Consider the following 26,338-nt stretch of genomic DNA (forward strand, 5'->3'; position numbering starts at 1 on the left):
TAGTGTTTTGAAATTAATATATGAGTTAAATATTGAATTTTTAATTTCCGTTCCGTCTCACCCGGACTTTCGCGTATCACCATGTAGTCTTTCACGTACCATTAGTGGTATGCGTACCACAGTTTGAGAACCGCTGTAGTAGACGAAATCGTCGAAATACGCAATACCAGCTCGAAGTGGTAAGTCGATCACATTGTTATTATTAATATGCAATTATGGTCGATTACAAAATTCTAAATAATATTGCAGGAAAACGTTAGTGGTAACATTTTGGCTGCATTATGCAATAATAAAACGAACAGGAGGTTTAATTAAGAATGTTTTGATCTGAAAACAATCCTATAAAAACATTTTTTTCGGATAAAATTACGATAAAATTCAAAAGCGGGATCTGCCATTTATATTATATAATAATAATAATATTATTATTATATTTATTATATTTATTTATAATATTTATTTGTCATTTTATCATATAATATATTTTACTCCGTAAGCGTACAGTATTATATGGACACACGCGCGCACACTTATACATATAAATATACGATGCTCGAATACATAATTTAAATGGAATTTCGGTAATGCCGATGGAACTGTAACTGCATATAAACGTACGAGTATGTATGTAACACATCTATGTACCTATATGCAATGTCCATTCAATGTAGGTTTACACTGTACATATATTACATTAAGTGATGTGAGCGAAGTATTAAAATTATGATCATGTACGTATTATATTATTATTGTTGCGCCAGCAGTGGTACTGCGAGTATTTATTAAAACAATTACATTAAAGATCAGAGTTTATCATTTGTTTCACCGGGTCTCTCTTACCGTCGGGTGCAATCCTATTTTACACGCACAACCGTTGCCACCGTGGTCCATGGATGCATCTCTAAATCGGAGAGATGATTATTACAGCATCCCTTCTCTTTACGCACACAAATACACATTATACACCGTATTAAAGTATATATATATATATATATATATACATGACGTCCAACGTTACTGCTCGTTATGCGCGCGCGCGTGAATGTGTGCTTGTGTGTGTGCGCAGGGGCCGACTTTTAGGGGTTCAAATTGTTCATTGGACCGCGTGGACCGACGGGTCGGGCCCGGGGGATGGTACAACTCGCGACACAAGGGGTTGTTCGGCCGTATATATACGTTTTTTTTCCCTCTTCCACCGCTGCACTTCTCTCGCACGACGACGCTGATAGTCCGCGCCGTGGAAAAAAAGGGCTTTTTAAAACATATACACATACATGCATATAATATGCACGCAATATACGCACGCATAACGCGCTCGATCCGTATTCACAACAGCCGGCGTAACAAAAATCGGTCCAGAGGTGTGTTTTTAGTGCGTGTGTGTATACACAACACACACACACACACACACACTCATAAATATATATACATAATACGCACGGGGGTATCTTTGTACAATATTTATCGCGTATGTTATACTCCGTACAAATATACGTTATATATGCGTGTGAGTGTGCGTGTACTTACTCCAATCGCACTGTCATTGCGTGTACACGTGGTAAATATAATATACGCGCGTATGTGTTGTAAACGGTGCGAAAAAAAAAATCCCTCGCTAATAATAATGACATGCCCGCGTGTATACCGCATTTATTTATATAAATTATATACCCCTTCTCGCGAGACCGTTTAAAACCACCCCTCATCGCTTCCATCCCACCAATCGAAGCACGCGCAAACGCTTCTCATGCAGCAGGAGAAAAACTCGTCGATCATTCTTTTTTATGGGATTTTCCTTTGCACCCCCCTACCTCTCTCGGTCCCATGAAATACTGCAGATACGTCGATAATAAATATGCATGTAACGTGCGTGATCCAATTGTTGAAATATTTTGCACACAAATTCGCGATGAAAACCAGTGACGTGTTCAGCATGAAGTATTTAGGTAGGCTCGTTTTGCTCTGCAAAATCCGTTAGGTACCCATACCACGAAGGGAAGATACGAAGCCTAGCATAAAACGTGGAGTGAATTTTCGGATTTTCTATCCATTAAAATTGACCATGTATGATGCGTGAAAAAAAAACCTAACCAGTTAAAAAAGAATCTAGGTAACCGGACTCTAGTCGACCTACCCCAGTAAACGCGCTTCCGTTGGAAACGGTTTAAATTTGTCGTGGAATCTGTTGGTGTGTATTTTCGACTGGCCGCAACGACGGGAAAATGGGTATCGTCGTCGTGTTCGTAGCAGACATAACTCACGGCCTTACGCTTATTTATGTGTGTACCCCGGTCGCGTTACACGCACACACATATACATACTGCGGAAGCAGATAAAGTAAAATTTAGTTTCGACCGAATTCGTGTAAGGAGGGATGGGGGGGGGGGGGCGAGTTTATATACGTATAGCGTAAAGCATTGCACACGGCGCGAGCGGTTGGAAAAAGCTACGGCTGCGGTCCGCGGGGGTGTGTCGCGTGGAGGGAAGTAAGACCGTATCGCTTCAGTCGGACGGAGCGCGGGCGGGATGACTATGCCGTGGTGTAGGTTTTTCGCGTTGCACGCGGGGACGGGAGGGACCAGTTGTCGCGCCAAACTCCTGCGTGCGTTTATCGCGCCGGGTACGCGTGGCGGTGTGCAGGCGCTCGACAACGATAGGAGAGAGAGAGAGAGAGAGAGAGAGAGAGAGAGACGGCGGAGACGGAGGAGAGAAGTCACGCGAGTATAGTATATTAAATATATGTATATACGTTCCTGTATATTATTATTATTATATATACTGGCCGTAGGAACGCGCGCGCGTTCGTTCCGTCTTATCGGCAACTTTCTACTCGAACGCTTCCCATTCATTTGGGCGGCCCGTCGGTTAAATAATGTCGCGGCGGTGGCGGCGGCCACGCTCGTTATCAAGCGCACACCCGCGCACGCTCACGCCACTTTTCCTATTCCTCTCGTCGCCCGCCCCGCTTTTCCGCACCGTACACGTATATATAGACACGTAGCCCAACTGTACGTGTACGCGTATCGCGCTCGTGTATGATATACGCACTATAATTCAACCGCAGCAGATACGCGAGACACCGCCATGTGTATATAGGTGCGGGCGGTGAACAATGTTTTTGTAACCACGCCGTGTGCACCACACACCGTGCACTCGTGTCTTTGTATATATATATATATGTACGTACGATATTCACTTATCTAGTAAACGGAACAGGAGACGAAGAGGGATGGGTTAAGGAGAAGGAGAATGTATGTGAGAGACAGAGAGAATAGTGCGAGAGGAAGCGAAGGAGAAATTATTACTGTTATATGACGCGTAGTAACGCCTGCCACTACTATATATATATATACATATACACACACTGTAGGTGAGGATTGATGGGCACAGCCGGCTGCCGCGGAGAGATATTGCACGTGCGTGGTATATATATATATAATATAAACTATCTGTTATCAACCGCAACGTCCCCGCGAGTGAGGGCCGTCGCATGTACAATAAATGGACGGCCGCGCACGGGCGGTGCGTTCTTTAACGTGTATACGTGCGATTGTTATCTGTCGCGCGAGCGATGTCTTACGTACGTTTTGGTCGGACGTGTAAAAACAATCGCTCGTCACGCGTGTGTGCCAATGACGGAGGCGTTCGGTTGCCTCTGAACGCGGTTAAACTCGCCATCGTACTACTGGATCGTGTGACGGTCGTGAACCGCGTTCAGCTTTTTATGTGTGCTCCGCCGATATCATTATGAATCATTTAACACCCGGTTAATCGTGGCTCCGACGAGTAAATAATACCGCGCGCGCTTCAAGACGAGTTCGGGTTAGGGATAGTTCCTGTAAAAATGGTCTGCCATGCTTAGTACATTGCGTTCACTACGTCCGTTTCAATTTCGTTTCGATTAAATCCGATGTGCAGACAAAAAACGAGCGACGGTAGAAATATCAAATAAATACGTAAAGTTATTATTTTTCGATAACGTAAGAAGAAATGGGGATCTTGCAAACATTTTTTATTGTATCAATAACTAAATCGTGTCAAATAGGCATAACAATGTACCAGGATACTATTTCACAGTTTCTATGTACGAGAGATGAAAACAGAATAGTCAATGTCTAGTTTCGGTGATGATAAATAATTGAAAGGTAGCGGATCTCAAATGATTGACTTAATATTGACTTTTATATGTAAAATTTTTTTTCGGAACTCTGTAGTTGTCTTAAAAGTTTTCCTTGTACACTCTAATCGAATACAATGTTAGTCGTTGTTCTAGACTTTTTCATATGTAGTAATGGAAATACTTTGAAATGACTCGCGATGAAGTGATCGCCTAGAATTTGGGAGAAATTTTTAAAATTAAAATCATCCTTGTTTGTGAGCGTATTTCCACGAAGTGTTTTTGCGATCATAAGTATATTAGTTAAACTATGATTCAATGCAAAGAATTTATTTTTGTAAAAAGTCCAACAGGAGGGATAAACTTATGTAAGTAATTTTTTGTCGAAATCATCCGGAATATGTACGCATAATATACTCAGTGATAAAAAAAATATATTTCATTCTGTTTATTAGATTAAAATAATATGAATATATAACTATAAATAAATTATTTATACTTGACAGTTGTACGCAGTAAATATTAAATACAAGATAGTATTTGTGGGCTGCGCTCGCGTTCATCATAATGCATAATAATAATTATATTATATTAATTATATAATATTTATATCTAAATACTTATGTATTATATGTGTTTGGGAAGTTTGGGACGTTCGACGTATGTGATGAAAATATACCGAAAATTTAGGGATAAAATATTTATTGTAATTTTATAATCCGATTTATTTATCGGCAAGTTGCGCAGCATATTATTATTCCGCCGCGCTCATTATTACCTGTGAACACATTCGTTTGTCAAGGTCTGCGCAACAAAAATTTAAACAAATTTTCCATCCACTAATGCTTTTATGAAACGCATTATTACTTAGCATTTCCTAAACATTATATACGGTATGTTGTCGAAATATAATTATATATATATATATACGTGGCAAACATTGCAACAATGTCAGATTTCAATCGGTATTATAAAAGCACTATGGTTATAACCAGGGCTCGGAAGTTTTAGCAAATGCTTATTTTTCTTGGTTCATCCTAGAACATCTAAAGTAAAATACACATATGTTTCACGCTACTCGGATATCATACATAATATTTACTTTTGCTAATTTTTTGCATATTTACAGGTTTTATTGCTATTTTGTTAATTTAGGATTTATAGTGCTATTTTTGGGTATATTTTCACATAATACTAGAAATAATCAAATGTTTTTGATAATAATGATTTAATTAGTTATAGTTTTAAAAATATTTAAATTATTGAAAATAAATACACCTCATCCAATAGTATTTTATGTTTTCATTGACAATTTGATGTATTAATAGTTAATGACTAAATAAAATAATTTCATTATAAGTAAATTTTTATAAATATATTTAAGTAATTTAACATTTTTGTAAAGTATATAATTCAACCAATCCAAACGTCTATGAGCCTAAAAATTTGCAAAATTACATTTCATTTTTTTTCTAATAAATTTACAATTTTTTCAACTTAAATGTATATTTTTTGATTTTTCGTGATATTTATAGTGCATATTTTAAAGTTTTTAAATGCATATTTAAGAGCTAAAAAATAACATTTTTAGTGTTATAACTTCCGAGCCCTGGTTATAAGTTCAAATGAATCTTAAGCAAATACTATATACATATAATACAGCAATATATTGATATTATTAAAATATAATAAATAATACACTGAAAATGTTACTTAACGTAAATAATTATACGGTTAAACTTCTGTTGATCGATTTTTAAAGCGTTAAAGTTATTTGTATAAGCAGTTGGCTTTATTTACAGGGGTTGATACTATCACTAGGTGATTTTTGTAGTTGAGCGTAGTCACTTTATGATTTTCTATTCGAATTTTTTATTTTCAACCAACAATTCAACCAACAAACCACGCTCTGACCTTGGAAAAAACTAACTTCTAGCACGGACACGACACTATAACATTGTGTTAATAAAATAGCACGCGCAGAAATAGAAATATATATGTTTAACATATGTACACAGTCGTAATTCGCGTACCGCAGCCATTACGGTTGTATACATACGATGGTCGTGCGCGAAACGAACGCGATATAACGGCGGGCGCGCGATTAACGACGCTTCAGTGAGCCACGCAGTGACTCCAAGGCCTATGCGCGGTTCTCGATTGGTTGAGCACAATGCGATTAATCGGATCTTACAGACATATGTATTGTATGTTACATGTGCGTATATACCAAAGTGTATAATATTATTTTGTTAATGTTCATTGCAATACTCGCGAAATAGCGCGTGCTGTGTACGGTACTCGTCGAAACAATACAAATATACGTGACGGCGACAAGAGCTCTTTTATTACGTCGAACATAATGATATACATTTTTATTATTATTACTATTACTATTAAGCGTGTGTTCGTGTTGCTGTTGCTGCCGAAAAGAAAGAAATCCCCCCCCCCCCCCGGTCAACCGAAAGTGCGCGCATAGAACACGCGTTGTTACCGTTTACGCGCACTTAAGTAATCAATCGATTACGTACCGTCGTATTAACTCCGCAAACGGTGAGCTAAGCATTCGACTTTTACACCCGTGCACGTTGCACCACCTGCTTGGCTAAAAAATGGTTTGCGATTTTTAATAGAATTAATTCGCGCGCCGTTGCCTAACATCGTGGCCGAGTTAAGACTCGTAAGTCGCGCCCGCGGTCTTATAACACATTCTGTTGCGCCTATTGTTTAGCGATGTTTAAAAACGAGATTTGCTCTTGCGTTCCTGTTCGTCCGGTTAACGTTTTACGATTCGAAATCCAAAATCGACGGATGCACGGAACTGGACATTATCGTTTCCTCGCCGGGATACGGTTTTCGTTCACGAAACATTCGGATTTTTTCACTGTTTCAACACTTCATGAACACTTTGTGTACAAGACACGTAATAACGAACGCAAAATGCGTCTAAAAGGTTCGACGGCGCACGAGCGGCAACGATGTATAATTAATAAAATTGAAGTTATTTGATCCGAGTACAGCGGGTTTTTAAATCGCCCCCGCGCACGCTTCGGCGATGGATATTATTGTTGCACGCGTGTGTCTAATATTAAACTGTATCACCAATGCGCCGCCGCAGCCTCAACGATCGTGGCGGAGATGGGAAGTCGCGCGCGGTACGCGATGAGACACGGTCGTGTAGGCGCAATTTAAATTGTTTTTCGGGAAAGCCGCAAGGCAACGGCTTTTGATAATTTTTAATCGGATTAAAGGACCTCTTCTTTCTCTGTCTGTCACTTTCTCTCTCTCTCTCTCTCTCTCTCTTGAATTACAAAAGCATGTCACAAACAGGAATATCCCGTTAAATAACTGCAACAACGTTACCCTTTTCGGCGCCCGAGGCCAGCAAACCGTAAAAGATTTCCCGCGCAAAACGGTCACCGCCGACGCACACGCTCTCTCCTCTCTCACTCAATCTCTTCTCCTTCTACCCCTACCCCACTCCGTGTCTACTTAGAGCCGGCAAAAGTAAACGAGACGTAATTATTTTTAAACGAATTGTCAAATTCAGAAAGTTACGTTTTATGTACACTTTGTTTTTTTGTCGATCTTTTTTTTCGGGCACATCGTCTGTTGTGTTTGTTCAGTCAAAACGTTTTCCGCCACTGCATATAACGAGTTCACTTTACACGCTTATTAAATACAATACATTTTATATGTAAATGTATACATACATGATGACATGTGCTCATTCTCATACTTTCGTTAAAAGTTTGACGGTAAAGTTGAACTTCTACCCTCGACACGTCTCTGAAAAAGTAGCTTGGTGCTTTGTATTACAGAATATATTTTTAATTTGATACATTTTGGAGTACTCCGAGGAAGCGATCTTTCATCCATTCTTTATAATATCTACACCTCAGACATACCAACAACCATACTCTCTATAACACTCTACTAGCTACTTTTGCAGACGATACAGCAATACTAGCATCAAATCATGATCCACATATAGTCATAAACCGTATTCAATCCCATCTCGACCTTGTATATAATTGGGCCACAAATTAGAAAATTAAAATAAATGAAAATAAATCTTCTCAAGTAAACTTCACACTAAATGGAAGTGAGTGCCGCCAACTGCATTTAAATAACGTTCCTATACCAATTCAACCATCTATCAAATACCTCGGTATAACTATAGACAAGAGGTTAACTGGGGCTCATCACATTAAACTAAAACGGAAACAAGTAAACATTCGTCTCCACCTACTCCGCCTAATATTAAAATCAAAAATAAGTCTAGCCAATAAGATGCTTGTTTACAAAACCATAATCAGACCCAAATGGTCTTATGGTATACAAATATGGGGACCCCACCAATCCTTCCAACATAAGATCATTTCAGTCATTTCAAGCAATTGCATTAAGACTCTTAACCGGAACCTCATGGTTCATAACAAATTCTTCCCTGCACAATGATTTCCGCATACACACTGTAAGCGAGTTAACGAAAATATAAAAATATTTCATAACAAATTATCAAATCATATTAACCCTCTTCTTAAAAATATGTCTTCTTATGATATGCCCGAAAATACTCCACGACGATCCAAATGAATCTGGTCAAGAGGTCTACTACATTGACAAAGTAAAATAATATAAAAAAAAAATTCGTTTGCAAAAGATGAAGATTTTCGAGAAAAATAACTAAATTTGTGAATTGATGTAAGAGTGACGGGTTGAAGAAAATTGAAATAAAACAGGTAAACACCGCAACAAATGTTCCTATATAGTGTTGTGTTTTTTCACGCGAAATGAACATGCATAATGTACGAGGTGATTATGTAAATTTACTTTAGAATGTCTCTACTGGAAATGTCAGTAGCGGGGTTCATCGAAGTCAATAAATGCTACAAAGTCATAACATTGAATGTATAAATATATAATACAAATATATGTGTCATTGCTGCGTTTCTATTGCATATTTTATTTTATATAAGTACTAGTCCAAAAATGTTTATTTTTTGTGACGTGCGCGCAGAAAAACCATCATAATCAAATTTTCTATGAGCAAGATTTAACCATACACAATTACTTATAAATTGCCTTTGTTATATGAATCGAAATCGAATATTGACTGTCAGCTGTAAATCTTAATTTTTAGATATGATGTGTGCGCTCTTTTGCAATGGAGACTAATTTTATATCGTGAGACATTAAGGTTTTGTAAAATATTTTACTATTCAATTATCAGACTCAAACATAAAATAATGAAATGGGTGTCATATACCTATATAAATTTATGTGTCAGTGTCGATCGTTAAAACGACGGTATCGTATTTGAGTATAAATCTATAAAAACAGAAACGAAATATCACATGTATTCAAGAAATACACATTGAATGAGGTGTGATGTAATATAAATGTGGTTTTTATTTTATTGAAGTTAAGAAAAGTCTAATCAACTTAAATTGTCACCGAAAGTTGTTGACTAACAAAGTTTTGGTTATTAAGAACATGAGCTGTTGTTGATATTATTAAAGTTTGCGAATAAACACGTCAGAACACAATTATCTCTTCAGCTATAAAATCTTAAGTGAATGTTAAGAGCAGTAATTCCTTAGTTCGTAAACACGCTTTAAACTTTAACATACTACTGATTCGTTAAAGTAACAAACCCTTTTGAATACTTTTTTATTACGTTAAAATACGAAGTATCTACTCGAAATTTTGAATGTTAGTAGGTTTATGCATATATGCATGTATATATATATATATATATATATATATGCATATATGCATGTATATATATATATATATACCATGGTACTATGGTAGGTACCGGTGTCTTGGTTTTATTACATGACCGTTATTTGAATGCGAATGTAATATATTAAACGGTTAAGATTCAGTGTCATAAAATTTCATTAAGTTCCTATCGGTTTTATAAATATTTTTCAGTATTATATAGTACGTGTTTATACAGCGAAATGCATATAGAAAAAAATCTGAAAACTTTTATATGGAATCTCATGAACTGAAATATTGAAAAAATTATATGCGCAATAGCGGTCCGGTGCGTTAAGCACGATTGCATTTTCGAACTTTGTCGTAATCCCCGTGAATTTAATAAAATACCGTAATTATTAAACAACGGTATTAGTGCGTGTGCCTCATAACACGCTTACACGTGTATGATCATATTATAATATGCTTACGTTTAAGTGAAAATATTATATTGATAAATGCGGATGGTGCACGTTTTTGCTACACAAATTAATACGTAACACAATTTTCTGGTATAAAATATAGATATGATAAAATGTTCACGTACGTCCTTTGTACACACGTGCATATACGAGTCGTCCCCTCTCCGTGGATATATATTTGTATAATGGCAATAATAGCAATAACAGTAATAGACGGAAATGACATTCGTTACGTTTTTTTTTCACTTGCAAGTACATACATTACAAGAAAGAAGGTGCGTGAAACCGACGTTGATAACACGTCATTCGCGGTTCAGCTGCGCACGGCACACGCACGTCATACACGCCGCGAAGGGCTCAAAGCGAATTATTCACGGCTAAATGGACGGCAGGATTCATGAAAATACATGAGAGAGAGAGGGATGGAAATAGCGAGTGAGACCTTGTCGTCAATTCAATACGGCGCGCGGGGTTCACACATTGATAATATAATACGGTGGCTTCATAATAATGGTATATAATATAATGTGTACGTATATGGACGTGTGTGCACCCGGTCTTTATATCCGTCCGCTTGTTATTTACGCGGACACGACCAGAGAAATAAAGAGATAAATCACGGGCGCAATCAAAACGGTTTGAAGCGAACAGAGCGCCGTTGTGCAGTAAGTACCTGAGTCCATACCTAAATATGTATACATTTATCTTGCTACAATATTTATAATATTATCAACTTTGATTTTGGTTATGCGTGGGGATATATGTGTAATGCGTATAGACACCTTCATGTTTTATAAGGATTCCATCGCAGTGACCAAACTACATTTCAAATGCTTTTACGGTTACTTGTTCGCTTGATTGTTTTGACATATTTATGTGCATGTATAGTGACTACTACCCATGTACAAGATTTTATTTTAAAATAAAGAATAAATAGGCAAATAAAACAGTTTTACATTTATCATCAACGTTCGATTAAACAATTCCTCAATAGTGACAACGATTTTTTTTCAAGTTTTTACGCTGGATCATAATTTTATTCAGTTAATTTTCCATAAGTTTTCATCGCTTTAATCTAAAGTGATTAATATACTTATAAAGCATAAAAGAACAGGTTTTAGCAGAGAATTAGTAAAACGTCAATCGGTGTTTTTTATTAATAGAATGTCCATGATACAAGTAACTATGTTACACTATACATACCATCAGGGCATGATCAAATGTAGTTGTTTTAAAAACAGTATTGATGGTATAGAATATATTTTATATGGAAATAACTGTCGCGGTATGTGTTTTAGCGGTACATCGAATTTATCGATATACGCAGAATGTCGTGTAAATCTATACAATAAAAATATAAACACTTAACTCAAAAGCACACGTAGAATTTTGAATTGAAAATTTAAATAAAAACGTTTTTATATTTTATGTGAGATCATTTTTACGTATAAATAATGCATAATAATATTAAATGTTTAAAATTTTCTCATGCTGTTTGAATTTGAGTTATGAATTTAAGAGAAAATCCAATATTACATAATATTACGTTATTATTATTATAATTCGTATACCTTCTTCGATATTATACTCCCAACTGGGATAATATGTAATAATATCTTCTTTCCTATGCGTGTAATAATTTTGGGGCACCACTACCACCACTAACGTTGCCGAAGCGCGTAATGGCTGCCTTGCCTTGCTTGCATTCCGTCGTTTATTTGCAACTCGCCCCGCGCGCATGTACATATTGTTTCGATGCTGAAACCGGAATTCCACGCTATAGCAAAATTTAATATGGTTACCGTTTGGAGCTCGAAAACCCTTTTTGCGGTAATACTGCCCCCACTCGTATCCACGCGTCCCTTCGCTGCGCGCCGACAATCCCTTTATCTAAATATAATAACCCCTATCCCTTCCATCCATGGTTCCGTTTTTACTTTGATACAATATTTTCTTGTTTCACTATGCTATGTGGAGTCGGTATGGGAGAAGTTTTTTTTTTTTTTTAATATATATTCAAACCTGCGTGTGTTGCAGCGTGCATGCATACGTATATAAACGCGAGCGAGTCGAGTAGAATAAAAATAAAAATGAAAAAAGCAAACGAAATATAAAAAAAATACCAACCGGGGAGTTTTACATCGAAAGGCCCCCTCGTAAATAATCCCGAGATCGCACTGTTACTCCGCCCACAGGATATGATGAAATAAAGATTCTTGTTTACTACTGGCCTATTCGGCATTATATCATACAGGTATGTATACCAGCAATTTCACGGTGTCTTAGTCACCACGTTTTATGTATAAATTATAATTTAGAATGTGCAGTGTTTTAATTATATAGCTGAAACTTGATTTCTTATGTAATTAACAACAGTGATACATGCGTGTACATTATTGAATTTGCCTCAGTGTCACTGCAGTGACGTGATTTCAGTTTTTTACAGAGTAGGACAGTCGGCATGCTCTTATTGAATTGCCGACTCTATGGCTCATTTAATTAAAAAGCCGATTAACGTAGAGGGAGGGGGGCATCTAACCAGTCCAAAATATAATGAACTGTACTTTGTACATAAGTTCCCGTAAAGTGCACGTCTCATTTTTCTGATTTACAACAAGTGGATGGCTTTGTAAAAAACGTAATAATATTTTGATGATGTGCCGACTTTGGAATAGTTAATCTCTAGACTGTGGCAAACGTATGAGTTGCTCCTTCGCATCCCTAATGACGCCATTGATCTGACTGCTTAAAATGGTGGTAAATCATATTTATTATATTTTTTCGGTATGCGTTTATAGATAGTGATATGATTACGTATTATACGAAGAATATACAGATGACAGTTGTATTTTCACTGCACATCATTACTTATTGCTTAGTTAAACATTAATTTCACGTTAAAACCCACACGATTTCGTGTCGCATTTATTACCGTTCAAATACTGTCATTGTTGGCGTTTGTCTTTCCGGCAAGTATAATTAAATATGACAACGATGCAGTAATAAAAAAAAAAAAAAAAAAAAAAACCAACTGCTCGAGCTTAACATAACAAACGTGAAGTTAATACGTATTGATCGGTGTCCTTACCTTTTTTGTCGAGTATGTCGGGCAACACGGTGCAATTGGCGGTGTTCGGGCTCAGCCTGCCGGTCGGCTGTAACGGAGCGAACGGGTTGTCAGTGGACGCGGGTGGATACCTGCAACGCGCAGTTAATATTATTATTATACCAGTAATATTGTACGAAAGGAAAGCCACGGTACAAGTGCGTTGCATACGAGTCGGGACGGGAAAAGATTACCGCCCGGTTAACTGTACCGTACACGGTGCGGTCAACCACGATCACATGCGTGTGTAATGTAATGCACATAAGTGCAATAATATATTACGTGCACACGCATAAATCACAATAATAATAATAGTAATGCACTCACCAAGGATTGGGTCTGGGCCATGTGCCGGCCGCTGTCGCCTGACCGTTCAGCAGCCTCAGCTTGTCGTACACGGCGTCCGTGCTGCAGGTCGGCGACACGGACGCCGGTGCCTGTTGGTCTTTTTGTGCCGCCAAATTGCGCAACACGCGGTTGATCGAAGACACCTGCGGCACACATGGAAAAATCGACGCATTAATATGATACAGTGTTGGAGGTCAAAAAAAAAAAATTGTTCAACGGTTTAAATAGTCGGCAGAAAGGTGAAGGAAAAGGAGAAGAAGATTCTCTTGTATTAACTTTGAACCGCGGTTGAATATTGATCGGATCGATCAAACACATTTCCTATTGAAAATCCACTATAAATGTACGTTTCCCGATTTCAATGTGATACTGCAGTACATAGACTTCAAAGTTTTTGATTATAAATAAGTGATTTAAGTGATTGGAGAGGGAAAATGTTGGAAACCTCATTCGGGAGCTCGACTCGACATTATAGTGTACATTAAGTATGTTATTATAATATAATTTGCCGCACATATTAAAGATTCTGTAGGATAAGTTACGCCTATATAAATCTATAAAAATAATACGATCTTGAAATTTGTGAATCCTAGTTTTAATATTTTTCTATAAATATAACTTTAATTCCTAACACAAGACGTGTGCGAATCATAAATTAAATAAAAATATAAATTTCTAGTGTAATATACTTTGAATGTAGTTTGTTTCAATGTAATGAATGAGTTTATGTTAGTGAAAAAAACCGATAGTGTTAAATCTTTTCAATCGCTTAACGGGTTATATTATAAAATAATTTTTTATTCACACTAATTTAAGCAATATATATATATATATATGAGAGACGTGAAATGCATTAGTAATATTTTTTTCGTAGCAAAGCGACGCGTCAAAAATGATATTTCGAGATATGTCTCTGATGAACGAGCGACGATAATAATTTCGAAAATTGTCAAAAAATAATTTCCAATCAATTTAATGTGCTCAGACTGGCGTCGCCATTGTCTTGCAGCCTACAAATATATATATATATATATATATATATATATATATATATATATACGCGTAAGAGACAGTCCACATAATTTCGTATCTCACTACAATCATAAATTCTATTTTTATACTTTTTTCCTCGATATTTTTTTTTTTTTACTCTTCGCGGTAGCGGAGGCGACATTCTCTTTGTGTTGGCCGTGCGAAGTAACCATGAATTTCCGACTAGAATAAATTTCCGTTGCTGTCGATTGTGGTAGTTGCGTTTTTCTTTTTTCTTATATTTATCGCGAAGACAGACGATTTATACCAACTACGGTGACGACAGTGTCCGCAGCACAAAAGAATAGTAACCTACGAGTGGTGAAACCGAGTAGGAGCATTGGTAGCACCGAGGAGACGAGCGTGTATGTGCGAATGTGTGTACGTCCATCTGTGCGCGCGTGTGTGCTCGTGTGTACGCGGTGCAGGAAGAAATAGTCTATAGGCGTCTCGATCTGAAGGGCTTCGTGCGAGTCTTGATGTGTGAGACAAACGAATCCATAATGCATGAGTTTTGTCACCCACCTCGTCCTTCTCAGCTGCCGCAGTTCGTACACACGCACAGCACCGAAGGGTGTCCTCTAATGTCGCCGTTGACGCCGGAAAAACTTTGGGGTTTTTCACACTTTGATTACGCATTCCCTCCTGTTTTTATATCCGCTAACACAGGCACACGCACACGCATGCACACTTACATACACACATATGAACTAGGGTGTTTTCGTCGCAAGTTTCTGATGTTCTTTCTTTTGTATAATTTTTTTTACCGAGTCTTACACACGCAGTGTAAAAAAATAGCCGAGATTTACGATAAAAAGTATAATAATATTGGTACGCAACTTACTGTCGTATTCGTATATATCAGTGGTGCCCTACCCGCGAAAGCATTCATTGTGACCCGTTACAGTTTTTTTAAAACGAAAAAAAAATATTAAAAACAAATAAAATTATTATAAAAAACGATTTTTTTTTTTTTTAATGCATTAATTTTATTTTCGAGTATCTTCCAGTATAAATTTCACGATATAACTCGTGCACTTAAAAGAGTGTAATGATCGAATGAATATGTACCTACAGCGTGTATTTCAATCTGTAATCTTTTCAGTAACCAATAAAATATTTGAAAATTAATTCAATATGTACCTAAATGAGCCTGAAAATAATGAGTAAAGTAAGAATTGACGAATGAAATACACACAACTCTATATTCCGGCTTGTTTTACAATTGCGTTTTCTTATTTATAATAAATTTTTCGACGATTTTGAGTATAGACGTTATTAATAGGTTTGTAGATAATAGTGTTCTCTTTCATTTGGTACAAATATTAAATCTAGGTATATTTTTGAAAACTGTAGTGTTATAAACGAGTCGTTAAACTACAAATTCGATTTGCGCATAAAATATTTTACTATAATTACTTTTAATCACGGAAATATAATAAAGTGATGAGTAAAATATGCAAGAGTAATATAACAATTCCCTTAACAGTCAGCGAAAACAGTAATAAACATAAAATGTTATATCGTATAACTAAGTACAGCAACTGGATTAATTAGTAAATTATATGTCTGCGATGTGGTGTGCGAGTTCAATTTTAAACCATGTGATGTCTTGCATTTAATAATTTGTCACATCAATCGAGATGACGCATCAACATAATGGCAACATTTATTTCTTTCTTAAAATAAAAAAGTTAAGTTTAATTATAATAGTGTTATTCGTTTGTCCACGCAGTGATAGAAACGATTAAATTAAAAAAAAAAAAACACACACATATAATTGTATGCATGTATAGAATTGAATTTATTAAAAAATACAATTTGGGATAATCATTGGCATTTGGGGTTGTGGAAGTGACTATCGGAGTGATGAAATAATTGGAATGTCGCGTGATATAGATGGTACAGCAGCAGTTGTCGTCATGGGATTGTTTAATATCTGATTGGATCTGAATTCACGATACGGGAAAAAATGTACGCGCATATAATACTTTCTCAGTAGGAAATTAAAACACTGAAACGACTGAAAAAAAAAAAAAACAGAAAAATAAAAGAAATTTTTTGTATTTACAGGAGGAAAAAAACAATGGTTCCTCTATTGAAAAAGGGACATTATCTCTCTCCATCATCAGCGACATAACAGTCGAACAATGGACACGCCGCGGAACAAATGACTCCCGGAGTTCACCGGCATAAAAGACATTTGTAATTGCTCTCTGCACGCATCTATATAGTTTCGGAACGGGGATAATATTTATTATTATTTTTTCCTTCTATATCCGAGATGTGTGCGTTTATATGTATAGAAAAATAGTAGGTACGTTTTCTTCTATTATTGCGAGCGCGCGCGCGCGCACAGAGCAGTGGACCGGTCGTCGCCGACGTGGAGCGTGGGTACGTCACGCGTGTGAGAAATCACGGAGGCAATATAACAACAATTCCAGGAAGTAGAAATGTCAAAATATTTTCGAATTCCCACAAATCGGGGGAAACGGACAATTCAAATCGCTTTACATCACAATATATGTATAACGCATAACGGGGGGTGAATCGCGACCGTTCGAGTCGGATTTGACGACTAGTTCCGCCACCGCCGCCAAAACGGTCGTACTACGATATTACGCATTACATACGTGTGTACATTATATTATATAATACGAAACCGCACACACACGAGCGCGCGCACAATTGACGGTTCGCTGTCTAGGAGATTTGTGTGCGTGCGAAACCGGACAAATTATACTTCGATTCGTCTGCTGTTTCACTGGGGTCGAACGTATATAAATATAATCGTTTTCGGTTGTACAAAGTATTAAACGTTTACTGTAAACATTTGTAACCGTCTTGACCGTTTAACATGATGATAATAATATAAGCGTTTCGGCATCTCTATCGTCCCGGTGTTCGGGGCGCATCGGCAACAACATTGATGATAGAATAATATTTTTAGACAAGAGCGTTTTCAGTGTTGCAAAACATAAGCTGGTCTAAGCCCTTTTGAATCCGAACGTTAATGCAAGTCCGTAGCCAGGCTAAATCTTCAGGTGGGGCAAACAATTTTGTAAGGGGGCATTAGAAAAAAAATCAATATTAATGATATTTTTAATATTTAATACTACTGTAATTTTTATAATAGATACTTTAAATTAAAATAATAAAAATTAGAATAAAGTGAACATAATTAAATTTTGAATATTTTTATAATTTATTATTTTTTGAATTTACCAGTTTTTTTTTTAAATTAAAATAGCTGTAATTTTCTATCTTTTTACTCGTTGAAATCAATTAATAATACATCCAAATTTAAATTTTTAGTCCATTTGGACTCAAACGCCAATAAAGCTAAATTGGATAACAGTTTATGTTTCATCAATTGCCTTTGAGGATTTTCAAGTTGAATTAAACAGGAAAATGACAAGTTGGAAACATACATTTTTAATGTTTATTTAGTCCAAATGAAGCCAAAGAAACATACTGAGTTCAGCAGGTATTCTTGTATGGTTACAACAAAACGGCGCAACTTCAAGAGAAACAGTCCCTCTGCTGCGTGAGAATTTTCCGGACAGACTAATCTCGTTGCGTAGCCAACTCGATCTTGTAACTTGACGCCGTGAGATTTTTTCTTATGGGGATACACTAAGTCACGAGTTCACCAGAATAAAATTCGAAATGTCTTGGAACTTAAGCAAGAAATTTGTCGTGTCCTCAACGAATTTGATGGAGCAATGTGTTATCCAATGATGGTAAATTTTATGAAAAGAATAATCGCTTGTAGGGATAGTAGGGAGGGTAATATGCCCGATATTGTTTTTCACTGTTAAACCTTAACTTTTCCCGAAGAGAATGATATATTTTTTATGTTTTTTTAAAAGAAATAAATTTAATTTATAGCAGATTTAAATCTTGCATTCTTTTTGAGACACCCTATATATAATTTTCTTTTATATAGTTTTTTTTACATAAATTGTTTCTTCTTTTGAAGGAATATTAATATTGAGGTTTTTAAATATTTTAAAATTATCGTGATTCGATTCATATGTGTTAGAAATAGCTTTAATAAGTTCATAATTTTTTTCAAAACGAGTTTCCATTTCAGATTTCATTATGTCAAAAACTTCATAAAATATACGTAATAACGTAATGCTTATATCGTTTTTGACATACTCGTATATATGGGTACCAGATTATTAATTTAAAGTATAATTAATACATTTTATAGGAGTGTTTTTCTAACGTTTTGGAGATTCAGTTATGATATCTGGTAATAAACTTTCACTATCTTCTATAACTTCGTTAAACATCTCTTTAATTCTTGATTGTTTTAAACTATTAATCGCACTATAAATAATTGAAATTGCTGAGGTTAAACTAGTTTCTCTTGATTATGAAACTTTATCAGTCGGTTTTATGTATCGTTTACATTTTGACAAAAGACATTTAGAAATTCTAAACGTTTTCTTTTTCATTGCAAACTGTCATTGAAAACAAATTATTTTCCATATACTTTTTTTAGACACTTTCATAATTATTATAAATAATTTCACATATTCATAAATGACCAGACCAACGTTTTTCAAATGATCTAACCGTATGTGATTAGACCTTTTATCAAGCAATAAATGATAAATATCTAACTATCACGGCTGTAAAAACCCACTATCTACTGCCATGCTGAGTACCAAAAAGTTATTACTTTATTAAAATTTGTTGAGGGGGAGGGACAACGATTAGATCTAGGGGGGCGATTCCCTTCCGTGGCTAAAGGCTGGTGGCCATGTGTCATTATGAAGACCGTCACGTTGAGACACAGGCAATGTTTTCTCAGAATCTCGTAGCGCGTAAACAATACGATACGAAGAACAGCTGCAGAATGTATTAGAAAAAAAAAAACCTTTCCCTCCAGACGGCGAAACGTGTATTTTTGTTATATTTACGCCGCTGTGATGCGAACGGTGTGCGCGCGAGTATTGTTGTCATGGTATAGGAACGGTCCGGAGCTTTACTCGTAAAGTCGTCGTCGTCGTGACTGGGATTGTATAAAACGTACCCCGGGGACTCGGGCGTTGAGGTGCGTGCGGTGAAGCCGCGGCGGCCGTTGAGGCGGGGGCTGACTGTTTGTTTGGGGAGCTGCTGAGGCGTGGAAAATACGCGTCCCCGCCCGTCTCCGTGTACACTTCTATTATGCTCCGCGCCGCCGTCGACGGGAAAGCGGCGGCACACCGGTGTTTTGCGCCCCTCCGACCGGCGTCTCTTTCCCGCGCTCGTACCGTGCGCGCCCGGTATCCCGTCGTCGTGCGGTCGTTGCACGTTCGGCGCGGTTCCTCGCTTCATTGACGCTGTCGCCGCGCTCCGCGCGCGTTTTCCAGTCTCGCGAAAACACTGTTTCCCGACGTACCCGCGCTCTGATGTCTGTGGATAATCGGTAAGTCACGTACGGCCGAGGACGTTATCTAGGACTTTGACGCGCAACTTTCCTCCACCGTACTCCGATCCTCTGCTTTCCTACCGTTGTTGTTTACCGTGATTTTTTTTTTTTTTATCGGCAATCGCATAACATTCGGTTCGAACGGTTTTAATTAGGGTCCAGGACACGTGTAACGGTTATTGTTTTCAAACCATCCGACCGTTCTGCTCCGACTGTACAACGATGTACGACGACAATTTATCACCAAGTATGCTCCGACGGTGTTGGCAGTGATAATTAACATAAATGTTTTTCATTCTCTCGTTCGCGGTATCACTGCATGTACCATTGTATTTCAACGCTGATATTGATATTACGTGGAAATGCTTTATTCAATTAGTTATAAGCGTTTATATTTTACATCGCCAAGTGCACACAATTACCCACTTTTAATTAAACAAATTTTGTATTCATGTTATAAAACGAACCTATGTAGTGTATATCAAATTAACATGGCCCCTGGAGGGTGCAGTACACTTTCCCGTGTATGGCTATTATTAAATTTAAACATCAGTTTATGTTGCGTTTTTCAAATTAACTTGACAGATAATCGTGTAGACTTTTAAATGTAAATGTGATGTACAGATCCTTACGTGGCACTGAATTGTTTAATACTGTATTATTAATAGCTGCAACCGCTCAGTAATGAAAAAAAAAAAAAAAATGAAATATTTAATATTTGAATAATAAAATTTGAAATTTAAGAACGTACTTTTCTTTCACTTGATGAGACAGATGTTTATAACTACAGAACATTTACACTGAATAATGTGTACAATTCATACTCGAATAATTATAGTATCGCCTCGTATGCGGAGGGCATTGTTTGTACAATGTGTAACGTTAAACGGTACCTAACTGTAAGATGACAATAACTCAATATATATATTAATATGTAGTCTTAATAAATTATTTTTTTTTTAACTGCGGAAAGTCTATCCAATGAACAATTAACAAAGTACACACATTCATTCGTTCAACTCGTAATTTTAATTAAAGACCTGTTCTCAATATTTTCAAACGGTGATGATGATTGAATAATTGTTGTGTAAACAATAGGGGTGAAAAATAATTTTTAAAATTCGCTATTACACAGTTGATTTTAATTCTTTTGTTTGTTTTTTTTCCCATGCAAATACGCGGCGTGCGCGTGTAAAACACACGATCGGCGGCGACGCGTTGTTGACATTGATTGGGAGAGGCGCGGTTTGGTGATGCGTAAGAAATCTGATTTGGGTCTCCCTTTCCGTGCGTCGTCGCAGTCGAGGCCGCGGTCACACCCGCGCACACGTCAAACTCCCTCGTGAAAAATAATACGAGTATACAAAAAATAGTAATAGTAGTTATAGTAACAATGGAACAAGATTTAAAACCAAAGTATTTTTTTCCAACGTCCTAAAATAATAAACGCTCGCGGCTGCTAGCCTGGTTAGGTTGTTTTAATTTTAATTTTAAACTAATAATACATTAATTTTAAGTATATTTTGACAAGGTGATGCACTAAAACCAATATTGTTTAACGTAGCATTAGAAAAAGTAATATGCAGTGTAAAAAGTAATTAACTCGAAATCAATAATGACAAAACCACGCTTGATGTGCAAGTGGATGTGTGATTTGCAGACGATTTAATTTTAGTGGGAGAAAATAAAAAAATGGTAGTGCAAAGTTCAAAAACACTTATACATGAAACAAAGAAGATTGTTCTAGAAATAAATAAAGAGAAAACGAAAGTAATGAAAATGTTAGAAATGTTGGTTAGAAGTGGGGAAAACCTTATAGTAGATAACTATGTCTTCGAAAAAGCCCAGAATTTCAAATATTTAAGAGTAAAAATCACTGGTAATAACGACTGGAATGCTAAATTAACCAGGTGTTTGGTTAAAGCCTAAAGGGCTTTTTTTACATTGATAAAATATTTTAAATTAAAACTATTTTCTAGAGAAACAAAATTACGCCTATACAGGAGTATTGTGAAATTAACACTAACTTATGGTTGTGATGTATGGTTAATGATAGTGCAAATTGAACAACAACCAAGAAGATTTGAAAATAAAGTACTAAAAAGAATATGTGGACCATAGTTCGATACTGTAAATATATGGCGTAGAAGATGATACGTGAAGATAAGGGAATTCACCAGAACACCTTATATCACAAATGATGTAAAAGGTCAGAAAATGCAGTGGTTTGGACACGAAATGAAAATAGAAGAAACCAATAAAGTTAGGGCATCAATCTAATACAAACTAAGAGAAAAAAGACCCAGAGCATACACAAGAAATAATGGGTTAAATGTAGTGTCTTAAGATCTAGAGAGACTAAAAGTAACGGATGAGATTGGGGACAAGAACTCAGGATTGTGAATATTGGCGGTTGGTGGAAGTGAAAGTCAAAACGGTTACAGAGTTCTCATGCTACATAATAAAGAAAATATTTTGAACCGATATCGGTGTATTGTTTCTCGAACTGTAATAATTTTAATAATTGTTATTTTTACGCGTGTAAATGAAATATGTCTACACAGAGGCGGATTTCCCATTAGGCACTGTAGGCATCTGCCTAGGGTGGCAAAGTTTAGGGGCGGCTAATTCTGTAATGTTTTATTAGAAAACATTAAACGTATGCCAAAAAAATTGGAAAATTATTTACTTTATATTTACGAAAAATAATTGTATAATAATGGGTGCATTTTGTTAATAAGTTATCGTCAGAATTTCGAGGAAAAATAAATATCCCCACTGCCACACTATACTACTAATTCGAATGTATGTTAATAATCTGATGCTGTTATTATGAAAATCTGTTTTTATTAAAATTTGGGGAACATCCAATGGCATTTTTTCAAAGTAGACTAATTAATTAAAGCGAAAAAAATAGTCTAAAAATTCAAACGAATGTTCATACGTTTGTATATTTAATATTTAGATTAGGTGTTTCGGAAGGGGTAATATAACTTCTTCGCCTATATAGGGGCGGCAAATTGTTGGTGCCTATAGTCGTAAAAAAGATAAATCCACCTCTGTGTCTACATAAGATCATGAGTGCACGAGCGATGAATTCATTAAAAAAAAAAAAAAAATCAATTCAGCTTTGTGCTTTTGACATATCAACTATATTATTTCGAATTACAATGCAAATAAACTATTGAAAAATATAATATAAATATGCGTATTTAATAAATTAGTTTATACTCGTATGTGTGTGTAGGTACTTACGCTAGGTATGTTGTCATTGGAGCAGACGCCTTCTTGGAGCAGTCGATCACGAATCTCCCATGCGAATATTGACGGACACTCGCGTTTATATTGAGATATCTTAGACACCACTTCAGCTGTTGCTACTCTGGGCTTGGAACCACCGATGGCCCTGGGTCTGATGGAACCGGTCTCATAGTACCTGAAGAAGATTATCAGTCGATCAAGCACGTTTACGGTTACGTTGGTGCACAAGAGTTGTGAAAGGTTAGTGTACAATGAATTGGTTATATTATTGTATTAAGTTCTTGGACGTTACGATGCTGTGTAAAGTATGTAGACTTTTAATAATCTTTTAAATATTATTTAAGTTATAGGTACGTATTGGGTTGAAAAAACTGCATTAATCGTGGATTAAATCGTTTTAGCATATTATTTGGTTAATAATCGATTTGAGCCATTGAGTATGCTCAGAACTAGAAATTATTTTCGTAAACAAAATAAAAATAAGTTTATTAATTCTACGTTCTTCCATCATATAATTGTACTTGCCTCCCTAAGATCTTCGATACGCATCCGTTGGACACCTGTAAGATTCTTGATATGTCGCAAGGTCTGGCTCCGGAATGGGCTAGTTCAACAATTTTCTGCCGCGTCGAGTCCGGTAACGGTCTACCACCGACGAACACTCCACCGAGCTGATTAACGCCACTGTGTCCTAAGTAAAAATACCATAAACCATGTTATTTTTTCACATTTTCACAAGAATAACAGTACACTCAGCACGACCGTAAGTAAACAGTTGGCAACACTGTACTGTTTTTAACAATATTAACCAGGATAAAAAGTACAGCAGAAGTGACAAAATCAAGTATAGTATAAAATCATTATTAGAAACAGGATTTTTAGATTTTAACGAGATGCCACTGTATATTTTTTACGACTTGATGTTTAATATATTCTCAATAAAAAAAATATATTTAAAGACCAGTCCGTAAGATTAGAATATTATTACCAATATATTTGATTACGCGTAAAAAATCGTTTTTAATTTATTTAGATTAGTTATAAAAGTTAAACTCCAGCTGTGGAAACTTTTTCTATATAAATTGTGAAAGAAAGGGCTTAGCTGTACATGGCGTTTGAGAGATTAAATAAAGAATAATAATCCTAACCATAGTCAATATTTTTAACAAGAAAAGATCCACTGAGCAAATACAATACAATTGGCAATATGTTATGCTCAAATATTATTAATTGATTACATTTATTTTACTGGTGGAGAAGTAAGAAATGTGTGCAAATCGTAAAATTAGGAAACATTTTACTTTTGAAGCATATTAATTGTATTTTTTTGAGGATGTTTTGATAGCATTTAAAAATACAAAAGCTACTTGTACATATTTTATCAATTTTTAAAAGAGTATTATTTCGAATATTATTTTCACATACATTATTTTAATGCTATACACTTTGAGCTTTTTTAAAAACATAAAAATCCTGTCTCCAGCTTATCTCGCATCAATATGTATGAGATGAGCTGCGATGCAATGGAAGATTATGTGTAATGCAATTGTTTGCACTACACACTGAGACGTTGCATTTTTAGAAGCGTGTTGAATGCACGGAAAATCGACCGTCACTTCTGTAAAGTTTTTTATTCTGTGTGCGTATAATATATACATTATTGTACTGAATGTGTTAATTATTATTTTTCGTACCCAAGTCTAATTCACGCGTTGCAATAATCCTACCATCGTAATCAGCAGTGTTACCAACTGAAATCAAAGAAAATAGCATATGATACAAGAGTATGAGTATTTTATGTGCAAACTGCTAAGTGGACAATAGAATATATATATATATATATATACTAGCTGAACCCGTGCACAAGGGAGTGTGCAGAGGACGCAGTTAGCGATGGACGCCGAGAAAACGTGTAGAGATATTAAAGTTATATACGTTGGACGTAGGTGTACACGAAGCTTAGACTGTGAAGGGGTTATGCACACAGTACAAAGTATACATGGTAGACCGTGGTCTATATGGAGCATAAATCGACAAACGATGAGATTTTCATTTCCCGATGAGGTCGGTAACCAATGCCAGACGTAGCGGGGGTGCAATACTCTAAGATGTCTCGAAAAACCGAAAACTAAAATTAAAAATTGTTTGTTTAGTTATTTTCTTTTCCTTATTTAAGTTTACCTACTGATTTACGTGCTTAAATTTCATAAAGTAGTCATCAAATGATCATCAACATGTATTAAATAAATACATAGGTGTTATATTCAGTAAATTTTTTTTCAACGACCTTCCAATTGGTATTTGCACCCCTGCCTCCGGAGACTTGGATCCGACACCATCGATATCGGTGTGTGGACAGGCGTACCGTACGAAATACTTCCCTTACCGTTCCCCCCCCCTTCGTGACGACAACGCTTTTGGACGTTTGGTTTTACTCCCGCACTGTTGCGCGTGACGGTAGACGTTTACGCGGCGATTAATCCGCCGTTGCCATCGCCCGGAAACATCGTGTAATCGGTCCCCGCGGACAAGAGGGTCAAACAGATCATTATTACGCTGCGGTTTACATGTGTACGGTCCGCCTCCGGGGAAATCGCTTGACCGTTCCGCGGCCGAGAATGGTTTTTTTTTTTTTTGCGCATCGCACCCGCGTCAGCCGGACATCCGGTCGTCCACCCCCGTCACCAGCCATCAGCAGCCCTCTACAACGTCATTTATTAATAACGCTCGCGAGTTAGGATAAAAAATACACATGTTTATATATATACATGCATATAAAAGTAATATTAATAAAATAATACATAAAACGGCGATACGACACGCATCCATTATGTTGACGTTGATTACACCGCGACGTT

The 26,338-nt window shown here is 36.3% G+C and overlaps 1 protein-coding gene across 2 annotated transcripts in view; it reads right to left on the reverse strand.

Annotated features, from left to right (window-relative positions):
• LOC112684869 (paired box protein Pax-6-like) overlaps positions 1–26,338 on the reverse strand; it is a 48,931-nt gene that overhangs the window by 6,773 nt on the left and 15,820 nt on the right. The window contains exons 3-7 of one of the 2 annotated variants that reach the window (XM_025556584.1): positions 25,175–25,231; positions 24,006–24,171; positions 23,475–23,655; positions 13,742–13,905; positions 13,397–13,506 (exon numbers count right to left, since the gene is read on the reverse strand). In XM_025556584.1, coding sequence (XP_025412369.1) covers positions 13,397–13,506; positions 13,742–13,905; positions 23,475–23,655; positions 24,006–24,171; positions 25,175–25,231 — 678 coding nt within the window. The remainder of the gene's footprint in view (positions 1–13,396; positions 13,507–13,741; positions 13,906–23,474; positions 23,656–24,005; positions 24,172–25,174; positions 25,232–26,338) is intronic. The other variant, XM_025556585.1, reaches the window with a different exon arrangement.

This window comes from Sipha flava, unplaced genomic scaffold (genome assembly GCF_003268045.1).
Source record: "Sipha flava isolate LNK unplaced genomic scaffold, YSA_version1 258_pilon_pilon, whole genome shotgun sequence".
Lineage (NCBI taxonomy): Eukaryota > Metazoa > Arthropoda > Insecta > Hemiptera > Aphididae > Sipha > Sipha flava.